Below are 12,131 nucleotides of genomic sequence, written 5' to 3'. Positions count from 1 at the left end.
GCGTTAGACGGACCAGCTGTAAACATTACCCCTATGACAGCCTTTATAGTGGCGTGAAGATTTCGGAGACAAATGATGATCCGAGAATTCTCTACACCATCTTTCAAAAATTCTCCCAATTTCAACTATCTAATGACACCCTGGAAAACATCCTCATGTCATAACTGACACCTGAAAATTTTAATCACTTAAATACGCTGTTATATTCCTCCGTTGAATTTTTGTTTGTTTAGAACAGGCTTGACTCCCTCCCCACTCTGTTACTTTTGTGGAGAAGAGGAAACTGTGGAACACGTTTTGATCTCTTGTAGAAAGTTTTCATCACTAAGAAAAGTATCACTAGAAATTCCGTTTCTGATCCTTGGATTAGCTTTGACAACGTCAAATTTACTGTCCCTAGGTGTACGTATACTTGGGCCCAGCAACGGGAAAGTGTGCAAGGTCGTGCAGGATTTCATTATACTGTCGAAGAAATTTACTCAATAACCTCAATTCCAAAAGGTTCTCAGTTAGCCAATGTACACTAATGAAATTTTCTTTGATATCAATCATTTATTGCTCCTTCAGAATAAACTAATTCATTCAACCATTTTTTGTCAAGAATAATTAACGAAAATCAATATTTCTGTTAGTATTCTTTTCGTTAGCATTTAAACATATATATATATTTTTGTTAATCAACCCGATTCTTGGCCAATCCTTCATGGTGGGTGTGAGTCCCAAGTTTAGGATCTACATTCACATCTACATCTACCATGCATTTTTACTGCAATACTTCATGTTGCACTGTGAAGCATTTATACAGCACACGTGTGTTTGTAAAGCACGAAAGCTGCTTTCACTGCATTTCTAAGCAGAGGAAGCTCTTTTTCATGTTTTCAGAAGCAGAGGCGTGGCCAAGTGGTAGAACATCCGCTTGACACGCAAACGACCCGGGTTCGGTCCCCACCCATACCCAAACGACACTGGTTTGGTACCCACTGTGACCCAAGACTTTCTTATCAATTATTCATTTTATTTGCATCGTTCTTTGTGTATCGGTCACGCTTAGAATGATGATTTCTTGCTGACAACCTATGACGCCAATGCCAGAATTTCTGCAAAACGAACTCTTAAACGCTGTCGCAATAAAACACCAAACGATGGCTGACCACTCGCCATCGACATCACATAAAGTCAGCTCAAGCGTCAGCTCAGCTTGAGAGCTTCATCTTTCGAGTGTGGTCATGATGGGGGCGGTTTCTGATGTTTCGGTAGTCGTTATTGTTCAGCTCTGACTTTCCCTCGTACACTTCTGCGACCTGTGGTGGAAGTCCACTTATGAACCAGTGTGCAAGCAGATTCTGCAGTGCTTGAGTCGATTTCCGTCATGTGGATGCACTTTACGGTCGGGGAGACCGTCGGCCAGAAACGAGCACTCGCTGTCTGTAAACACTGCAACAGCAGCTGTATACGCTTTTGCCATTTCCACATCTTAACATGATGAAAAAAGCTACAGAAGAAGCCAGCGATATTGTCTCTGAATATTAATTCGAACTTCATTTTTTTACCATCTTGATCAATGTTTCCATAGTCAAAGCCATGACTGAATAGACATCTCCGTTCTTTTTTTTTTTTTCAACTGCCGTAACAATTCTAGGAAGCCACAACCATTCCAGAGAGCTAAATGAGTTTGTGGTAATGATTCTGGTCTGCCTTCGGTCTGCTAAATGCCGCATTTGTTTGTGGAAAGAGAGAAAGCATTTCATTTCTGTTATTTACATAACAAAGTTATCGCTTTTGACACTTGAATATGAACTATTACCATATGGCAATAAACTATTGCCTTATGCTGAAGAAGTTTTTTTATTTTTTCCAAACTTTCAAAAAAAGTGAAAAAAAAACAGACTTTTTTTCGATTGCTCGAAATTTCTAGCAGTTTTGCATCTCTACCTATCCGCCGCAGTGGCGCATAGCAGTTTCAGTGCTCGTCTGCTGGCCCGAAGGTTGCAGGTCCGATTCCAGTTGATAAAGGCCCGTGTAATGTGCGATGCCAGTTCTCGTTAACGAACACAATGTGATCGAAGTTTCGGCAGCTTTCCACCATGACATGCCTCATAATTACATTGCGATTTTGTCAAATGAGACACCATATAATGATACCTAATAGTTCATAGCCACACGAAGCCCGCATCTGGTGACATGAGGCACAACGCCATACAAAGATACGCGTGTGGTGGGCACAACGCCCACAACACGCGAATCTCATTACTGCACTCGAATCACTTCAAAACCATGCTACTAGATTCATTCATTCCTCATATGCCTATCACATTAGCGTGTCATCTTTAAAAGAAGAAATTGGCCTGTCCCCTCTATCTTCCCGCCGCCGCATTGCCACCCTTTGCTTGTTTCATAAACGTTTTCACAGTCCACTTGCAATCGAACCTTACGTTTCCCCCCCATTTCGCAGGTCATATCGCATTGGCCATGTCTTTCAAGTTGCCCGTCAACGTTCCCGCACCGTTACTTTTGCTGCCTCATTTTTTCTTCGTGCAGCAAAAGACTGGAATGACCTCCCCCACCATATTGCAGCAATCCCCTGTCCATCAACATTTATGCATAGCGTCACAAGCCATTTTTCAAGCTAATTCATGGCTTTTTTGTACGTTTTTTGTAACCCCACCCCTTATGTAATGTCGCCCTAGGGACCTTTAAGGTAATAAAAAATGAAATGAAACGATTAAAAAAACATCAACGCAAAGTTTAACCGAAAATAATTCTTTAAATAAGTACAATATTTATACAGATAAAGCATATCTAAGAGCGTTAATTCTTGGCCGATAGGGTACAAGCTGAAGATCGTGACGCCACCCAGATGAAAAAGTTTTGGCGAAGTTTTTGTAAGCATGACAAAGGAGTTCGGTGAAGTTATGAAGGAGTCGAACATCTTCATTATGTTTAAGGCAGTCACAGTGGCACGGAGCAACAGTTCTGGGCGCGAAGCCCAACCTTGCATATGCTATCGTAGTGCATATGCTACACTACGATAGCAGTGTTTTCAGCGAATTCTTTGAGACACGTCTTTCTTGTCTTCCAAGCGACCTCGATGTCTTACCAAGGCTGTCTTCGATCCATGCGACGCAAGCTTGTCCCAAAGAAGGCCGTATGCAGAGGCATCATGTGCGCGCGGATTGTACGGATAAGGTGAGTGCACCACACCTGCCTCTATGCGTGCCTGCATCTTCTTTGAGGGAGCTGCTGAAAACAGGATTTCGTCAGTTTCCACAGTAAGTAATCAAAACGATACATCGATGTCAAGGCTTTTTTTTGCTTGCTGCAGCGCTTTATTAACCATGTCACATTTTACAAATTATCTCCACAGTAAATGATGAATTAAGAAGGGAACAAGTCAGCGAAGAAAAAAAAAACCTTCCACGCCTGGCTTATCGCACACTCGCGTGTGACGTCCATTTGAGGATTCTACTTTCAGCCAGGCCACTGCTGACGCAGCTCATGTACGCAGATCGTCTGCTCCAGACGGAAACTTCTTCGATTGATTGATTGATTAATTGATTGATTGATTGATTGATATGTGAGGTTTAACGTCCCAAAACCACCATATGATTATGAGAAATGCCGTAGTGGAGGGCTCCGGGAATTTACACCACCTGGGGTTCTTTAACGTGCGCCCAAATCTGAGCACACGCGCCTACAACGTTTCCGCCTACATCGGAAATGCAGCCGCCGCAGCCTGGATTCGATCCCGCGACCTGCGGGTCAGCAGCCGAGTACCTTAATCACCAGACCACCACGGCGGGGCAAGGAAACTTCTTCGAACTAGCAGCCTTGCGAGGGTCAATAAACGCCTTCAACGACTGTTTTCAAGTGTGATAGTACACTTCTTTTTTAGTTGCAACTCAACTGAAAGAGCCAGGAAAACCCCGGATGGCCTAAACGTGCGTCAAAGACACCGACCACATTGCGGGTAACAAAGTGAAACTGTGTGTGTGCGTGTTCTCGCTCGTTATCACAGTTGCGCCGCACGATACTAAATTGTTCAGATTTTTTTGTTTCAGTAATTGTGGCTTTTTCCAACAGTTTGTAGATAAAGCTTGTCTCATCGAGGCGAGAAGGTGTACGACGCAGGCCACATTGTTGAATGCATGGTCGAGGCTGTCAATGGAGACAACATCACCATCAAGCTCTCGTCCTACAAACAAGCGGACTTGTGAACCCGCCACACAAAGCCTCCGTCGTGCCCCGCCGTCTAGTGGCTAAGGTATTCGGCTGCTGACCCGCAGGTCACGGGATTGAATGCCGGCTGCGGCTGCTGCATTTCCGATGGAGGCGGAAATGTTGTGGGCCCGTGTGCTCAAATTTGGGCGCACGTTAAAGAACCCCAGGTGGTCGAAATTCCCGGAACCCTCCACTATGGTGTCTCTCATATTCATATGGTGCTTTTGGTACGTTAAAACTCCATATCTAGTCTCCGTCTTGATCGACTGTGGCGAAGCAGCGAATGCTCGCCATTTGTGCAAATCAGGATGTGACCATGTCTACACGTGTAACTTAATAGGACACTAAAGCCAACTATTAAGTCGACGTTGATTGTTTAAATGGCGGTCCCGAAACCTCGTAGTGTTACTTTCGTGCCAAGGAAGGGCCTATTTTGAGATAAAATCGCGTTTTAGTTCTCCGCATCTGGTTAGCGCACTTCAAATTACCCACGTCAAGAAGCGGACCGACCGGACCATCTCACGTCACTGTTGCCGTGCACAAGGTTGCCCAGATTTACTGCGCTAGTAGCAACAGACCAAAGGCAGTGGGAGCCACAGCAGCAACAACGGCCATTGATCTATTTCCCGCCATTGAGTTCGAGATTGCAGACGTTTTCGTGTCAACTGCGCCCCGCTAGATGGCACTACCTGACCACTGTTGCTGTTCAGTCCGGGCTGTCACGGTGGATGGACGTGTTTTTTGAGCGCTCCGGATCGACTGAGCAGATAAGTGTTTTTGCATGTTTTGAGCTTGTCTTTATAATTATAAGGCAGCGGTTGAAATTTTCGTAGCACTTACTTTATGGTGCGGCTTTTTCGGAGGCCAGTCACCAGGTATTTATTAGTTAGTGCGGGTGTGTGTGTTTGAATTTGTTGTTTTTTTTCTTTTGCCTCCCCGTGGGGGAGGTGCGCGTACATTAAACACGCAAATTTTTGTAGTAGAGCTCAGACTTTCTTTTTTTTTCGTAGTGCAGGGCTCGAGTTTAGTAATTATTGAGTATAGGGACAATTGGTGTCAGAAAGACATGGTTAAAAAGACTGTAAAGTGTTCAGAATGTGGAGTGGGTTTGAAAGTGGACCCAAGCGTAGAAGCGGATGTAGAAGAGGCTGACGAGAAGTGTAGGCAATGTGAGGTCGAGGAAAAAATGGAGAAAATGATGGTTGCCCAGAGTGAACTGCTGATGAGAATCACCGAGCTCGAGACTGCGTTGGCGACAGAGCAAGAGAAAACGAGGGCAATGGGAGAAAGACTGAAGTCCGCCGAGGAAGCACTAGCGAAGCTGAACAAAGAAGCGGCCTACGGAGAGAACAGTAGGGAACCGGAAACCAGAACGGTGGAGAAGGAAGAGCAAGCAAGTTTGGAAAAAACAGGTTCAGCCGGTTCGATTGTCGCAAGGCCTAGCTTCAGCGAGGTAGTGGTGGGGCTGGGAGGGGACAAAGCAGCCGGCCTCACAGGTGCAAGTAGCCCCCAGGTGCAGGACGCTCCAGCTGAAAAGTCACAGCATGTGATAATCGCCGGGGACACGAATTTAAATCGATGCACAGAAGCCATCAAAGAGAGGGTAAGAGGTGACAAGAGGGTGGCAGTAGGGGCGTTCCCAGGACGCAAGCTCGAAGCAGTCATGAGGCAAGCGAGCGCAAAACTTAAAACTACAGCTGATAGACGAAACCTCGTGATAATTTCAGGCGGTTTGAACGATGTCCTAAATGAAAATACAGCAGGACTAGCAACTACACTGGCGAAAAGCGTCGATGACATGCGCGCCACTTCTTCTCAGGTACAGGTAGCGATATGCACGATACCTGAGGTACCGGTGCGTGATAGCAGCCTGCAAAGAGCGGTTGTCAACGCAAACCAAGAGATATGGCGGATAAGTCGAGAGAAACGCTTTGAGGTGGTGGAAATAAACAGAGAGGTGCATAGGTGGGGTGGTTTTCAGCGAGACAGAATTCACTTTGATGAGCGGCTAGGTCATGTGGTGGGTTGGCGACTTGCAGAACGCGCAGTAGCTTTTTTGGGGGGCAAGCGAGTCCTTCGGGGTGCAGGATAGCTAGTAACGAGGAAAACAACCAGGGAGACTCTTCGACAGGTGGTATGGACAGATACGATTCCAAAGTGGCACCAATATCTAAGATAGGTAGAGTCCGGGGCATAAATAGACGTAGCCACGAGCGCCAAGCCAATTCAGACATAGGGTATATTAACATGCAGGGTGGTAGGAACAGGCTGAAGTGGGAAGAGATAGAAGAACAGCTAAGGGAAGAGAGGCCGATGGTATACGGTTTTGTAGAAACACATCTCAGGGACATGGAACAACCTCCGAACAATCCGGACTACGCGTGGGAATATTGTAATAGAACAGAAGGCAGCAGAAAGGGGGGTGGTATTGGGGCATTCATTTATAAAAGTACAGACTGGCAAAGGGTCAAGCAGGAGTGCAAGGAACATTTATGGCTAAAAGGGAAAGTGGCAGGTCAAATGACACTCCTTGGTTTTGTGTACTTGTGGACGGGAGCAAAGGCCAGAGAGGAAAACCAGGCAATGGTAGAGTGTATATCAAAGGACATTCAGAAGTTAGGAAGAGAGTGCGAGATAATTATACTAGGAGACATGAATGCGCACATAGAAGATATAGATGGGTATACCGACCCGACAGGCAAAATGATCATGGATATGTGTGAAAGGCTTGATTTCATCATTTGCAACAGTACCGAGAAGTGTGAAGGGCAAATAACATGGGAGGTAGGAAGGCTGCAGTCGACGATAGATTATGCACTGATGTGACATAGGATGTATGATAAGCTCAGGAGAATGCACATAGATGAAGGCGGCTCCAGAAGTCTGGGTAGTGATCACAAACGTATCAAGCTAAGTTTTGGAAGAGCAGTGAAAGTGGGAAGGAGACAAGATGAGCAACTACAGGAAAATTTTTATTCGGAAAGGCAAATTGAAATAGCCACTAAACAAATTGAGAAAGTAATCACGGAGGATAATAAGACAGTGTGGATATACACGAATCTAATTAGACTTCTTGAGCTTGAGCTTGCTAAGATGCGTGACAAGTCACCCCGGAAAAAAAGAAGACACCAACCCAAAAGTTGGTGGGATGAGGAAGTTAAGGGAGCCATAGCAAAACGTCAGGATGCATCTAGGGAACACAGACATGCTAAGCAGTGGGGTGAACCGACAGATGATGTTGAAAGAAAATGGGAAACCTTTCTAAGCTGTAGAAGGGATGCATCCCTTCTGATCAATAAAAAGATTAGAAGAAAGGGAGCTCAGTGGCTGGCAGAAGTACATAAAAAAGATAGAAAGGCAGCTGCAAAATTTTGGAACCATCTAAACTCCCTAAGAAATGAGACGAGCCTAGAGCAGAGTTTTATAACTACTGCCCAAGGTACTAGGCTAGAAGGGGACGAAGCTATTGAATATATAAGAACAAGGGTGACAGAAAAATTTCAACAAAGAAGTACTTTATGCACCACAATAAAGAAGGACGAATCAAGTGGTGCAATGGCTCCATTTTCACAACGAGAGTGGGAAAGGGCTGAGAAAAGGGTTCCTAGTAGTACATCAACAGGCCCAGATGGCATTCCAATTATGCTGATAAAGACATTAGGTCCGAAGTCTAAGCAGGCTTTGAGAGAGGCAGTGAGCAAAATAATAATCGATGGTGAAGTTCCCGATGGATGGAAACTTAGCAGGCTGAGCATGATCTATAAAGGAAAGGGGGACAAAGCTGACATAAACAACTACCGTCCTATAACAGTGACATCAGTGGTCTACAGGCTGGCAATGCAGATTATAAAGGAAAGACTGCAGGCATGGATAGAGGATGAAGGGGTGCTGGGGGAACTGCAGAATGGGTTTCGGAAACACAGGAGGTTGGAAGACAATCTGTTCTCACTGACGCAGTGCATCGAAATAGCAGAAAAGGAACACATGCCCCTGTGGCTAGCATTTTTGGATATCAACGGAGCGTACGATAGCGTAGTTCAAGAGGAATTGTGGGGAATACTGGACACACTAGGCGTGGAACATGTAGTCACTAATCTTTTAAAGAATATCTATAAAGGTAACAAGGTAGTTATAAAGTTATAAAAACAGGTATCCAAGCCTGCAGAGGTAAAACGGGGGCTTAGGCAGGGGTGTCCCCTGTCACCCTTATTATTCACGATGTACCTACAAGGATTAGAGGCCAAATTAGAGGGAAGTGGACTGGGCTTCAACCTCTCTTTAGTCAAACAAGGAAAACTTATTGATCAGGCACTACCAGCATTAATGTACGCAGATGATATAGTGCTAATGGCCAAAAACAAGGAAGATTTGCAGAGATTGATGGACATCTGTGGTAATGAGGGAGATAGGTTAGATTTTAGATTCAGTAAGGAAAAATCAGCAGTCATGATTTTCAATGACAACGAAGGTAGTGAGCTTAGAATACAGGAGGTCACGCTAGAGATAACAGATAAATACAAATGTCTGGGCGTATGGATAAGCAGTGGGACCGAGTACCTGAGGGAACACGAAATATACGTGACGACTAAAGGTAACAGGAATGCAGCAGTGATGAAAAATAGGGCACTGTGGAATTACAATAGGTATGATGTTGTGAGAGGAATATGGAAAAGGGTCATGGTTCCTGGGCTGACGTTCGGCAATGCGGTCTTGTGCATGAGATCAGAAGTTCAAGCAAGATTAGAAATTAAGCAACGAGGAATAGGTAGGCTTGCTTTAGGAGCTCACGGGAATACACCAAATCAGGGAGTACAAGGTGATATGGGATGGACATCATTTGAGGGCAGGGAAGCTAGCAGCAAGATAAAATTTGAGAAGCGATTGAGATAAATGGGGGAGGAGCGTTGGGCTAGGAAGATTTTCAGCTACTTGTACATGAAGAATGTCGATACAAAATGGAGGAAGCGAACCAGGAAATTGACTGGTAAATACTTAGAAAACAGCAGGTGGCCAAACCAAAAAGAACTATCGGTTAAGAAGAAAGTGAAGGAAACGGAGACTGACATGTGGAGAATGGGCATGATTAAGAAGTCCGCACTAGAGATTTATCGAACTTTTAAGCAGGAAATTGCCAAGGAAAGGATCTATGATAATACTCGGGGTAGTTCTGTACTGCTCGAGGCCTGGACGGGAGTACTGCGAACCAAGACATATCAGGCCAAATACGAAGGGGTAGACACAGTATGCAGTGCGTGTGGAGAGGAAGAATAAACTGCCGAACACTTGATAATGTTCTGTAAAGGGCTTCACCCTATAGTTCAGGATGATGGCGCAGAGTTTTTCAAAGCACTGGGGTTTAGGTACCGGGAGGGCAAATTAGACTTTAAGCGGGTAGACTTAACTAGAAGGAGGTTATCTGATTGGTGGCTAAAGTCAAGGCACGAGTGAAAATTAAACTCTTCACTGCAAAGTACGTATCCTCAAACTCACTTCTTAAAGAAAAAAAAATAAATCTAGTTTTTTGTTCATTGAGTATTACGGCTTGGTGGCGCTAGCCACCGCCTGATCTAGAGGGTACAGCCATATCTATCCATCCATCCATCCATCCAACCACGTCAAATTGAATTTTTGAACCACTCGCGCCTTTCCCCATAGTGACGTCTGGCGATTCTTTTTTAGGGACGAAGCTCCTTAGAGCGGCACCGGTTCGTCCCTCGTAGTAGTAGTAGTAGTAGTCGTAGTGTGTAACCAGTCTTACATTTTGACTTCCAAGGTGCTGCCAGTGAGAGATTTCTTCTGTGCGTTGTTGAACAATAAAAAATTCGCAGCGTGGGCGTTAACTAAAAGCCGTATTCTCCTGCTTCTCATTCCCCCTTAGCAGCTATTGGAATGTACATTGACCACTATCTGACAAGAACGAGTTGCTACGTTATACTCTATGGGCGTAACCTCCTTGGTTTTAGAAAGGTTTAGCGAGCGTTAGACCGCAGTGCCATGAATACAGTGGACTAGTATATACCATGAACTCGAGGTGGTTAAAGGTGGGAAGTAGACACGAAGCGCAAGCCGTGAGAAAGTGTGTGTGTACCACCTCTCGTTTGGCCCTTGGAATGTCCGCTGAATGGCGGTGCTTCTATATGCGGAATATATGATGAAAAGATGCGAGATGGTGGTATTTGGAGTGTTCAATAGGTGGACGAACGGACACACAGACAGATGCATGGACGGACGCACGGATGGCTGCACGGATGCATGGACGGACGCAGGAGCGGATGCATGGACGGACGCACAGATGAACGTGCGGAGGCACGAACAGATGCACGCACATGCGGCCACACAGACGCACCCATGGATGGACAGAAGCAAGAACGAATGGACGGACGGATGCTTCGCCCCACTTTCTATCATTCAATGCGTGGATGTGCTGCCATTCATGAATAAAAAAGAAACGAACAAGCAGGATTTTATTGCGTAACTTGATGCACGGGAGATTCTTTATTTAGTGCAGTTAGATCAATTACTAATGAATAATTGTAGGCGGTCCGTCTGATGTTATCGTAATCATTTTGAAAACTTCCCACTGCGGCGCTTGTGTTTTTGTTCATTTACCTTAATTTCTCGGTAAGTAGGGCACTGTTGTTGATAATATTGTCATTTTAGATGTTGCCATACATTGAGCTTTCACTCTGACGTAAATCAGCAAGCTGCGCAATAAGCGCGCGGCGGCTCTCCTCTCTCACGCATACTTTGGCTTGCGGAGAGGACAGTGGGCAATCTTTCGAGCACACTTATCTCCCAGGGGGGAGGATATTACGTTTTCACTGCCTCTGGGCTTGCACTGGAACGATTCTGTTGTAGTTACGGGGCGCACAAAGGTCACTGCAATCGTTGCACAGCCTCTGTTTGCAAAAAGGGCGCGCTTTTCAGGCACAGCGAAGTAACAACTGAGATGCTTATTCTCGTTCATCTGTACCTATGAGTATGTTTTGTGCGTCGTTTGTGCGTGAGAAACGCGGGGCACGTTTTGATCTGCTTGCAATTCTGCCCGTGAACTTTCAGTTTGTTCCTATCGCGTTCATTGCTTCGCCTTTCCGGCAAAGCTGTGACTTTTTTTCGAATTTAATATGCATACTATAGACTATAAATCACTGGAGAGTCTGTTTATCCGTACAGCTATGTCGCTGATAGCAGATAGCGTGTAGATTGTGACAACTATGCACTGCTTAAATAACAGATCACAGATTATATCAGTGACTGACGAAAGTAGACAATGCATTTTCTTTTGTCATCAGTGGCACTCTATGTGAAGAATTGCTGAACACACATATTAGGCATCGCCCAAAAAATATGACGTGCTTGTTGCAACATTAAAAATATTGTTAAAAAGCCGCTAAAAATCACAAAATCAATTAGTTGTTTTATATTTTATACACGCGAACCACCACTTATGAAGCCCAAACGAACATTTGAGAAAAGCAAGTTATCTCCACTTACCGGGGACCAACTCTTCGAGCCTCTTCAAAGTCAAATGCCGCTAACGCTATTCATTCCATCGGCATGAAATGCGCAGGTGTTTTACAGGGATATAAAATTTTTTACCACCTATTTTGCATGTTCTTCGCTTCCAACGTTCGTTTCCTGTGCATCTGTAACATCCGGTTGATGCGAAATTCATAGCCTACACAGCTGGCACGCCGCCACTACGTTGTCATGAGCGAAGTCCTGTATTTTACAGCGAAAGCTCTTATGAAATCAAAACTTGGGTCACGGCGGCGCCGTAGCTGTCCACCGCCGCCGCCGCCAGTGTCCGATCTCTAGTCACGAAATAAGAAAATAAAAACTACTACCATTGTCCACTGTGTCCGCTGTATCCTAGTCCGCTGTGTCCCAGCCCAGTATTCTACCACTGAGCC

At 45.0% G+C, this 12,131-nt stretch overlaps 1 protein-coding gene across 1 annotated transcript in view; it reads right to left on the bottom strand.

Moving 5' to 3' along the window:
• The window catches only part of LOC119159442 (luciferin 4-monooxygenase), a 47,412-nt gene extending 35,684 nt beyond the window's left edge, over window positions 1-11,728 (bottom strand). Inside the window, exons 1-2 of the mRNA XM_075865275.1 lie at window positions 11,713-11,728; window positions 3,098-3,240 (exon numbers count right to left, since the gene is read on the bottom strand). Coding sequence (XP_075721390.1) covers window positions 3,098-3,223 — 126 coding nt within the window. The 5' untranslated portion in view covers window positions 3,224-3,240; window positions 11,713-11,728. The remainder of the gene's footprint in view (window positions 1-3,097; window positions 3,241-11,712) is intronic.
• Between the last annotated feature and the right edge of the window lie 403 nt (window positions 11,729-12,131).

The sequence above is a fragment of the Rhipicephalus microplus genome, chromosome 1, assembly GCF_043290135.1.
Source record: "Rhipicephalus microplus isolate Deutch F79 chromosome 1, USDA_Rmic, whole genome shotgun sequence".
Classification (NCBI taxonomy): domain Eukaryota; kingdom Metazoa; phylum Arthropoda; class Arachnida; order Ixodida; family Ixodidae; genus Rhipicephalus; species Rhipicephalus microplus.
This window is presented reverse-complemented; position numbering and strand designations above follow the sequence as displayed.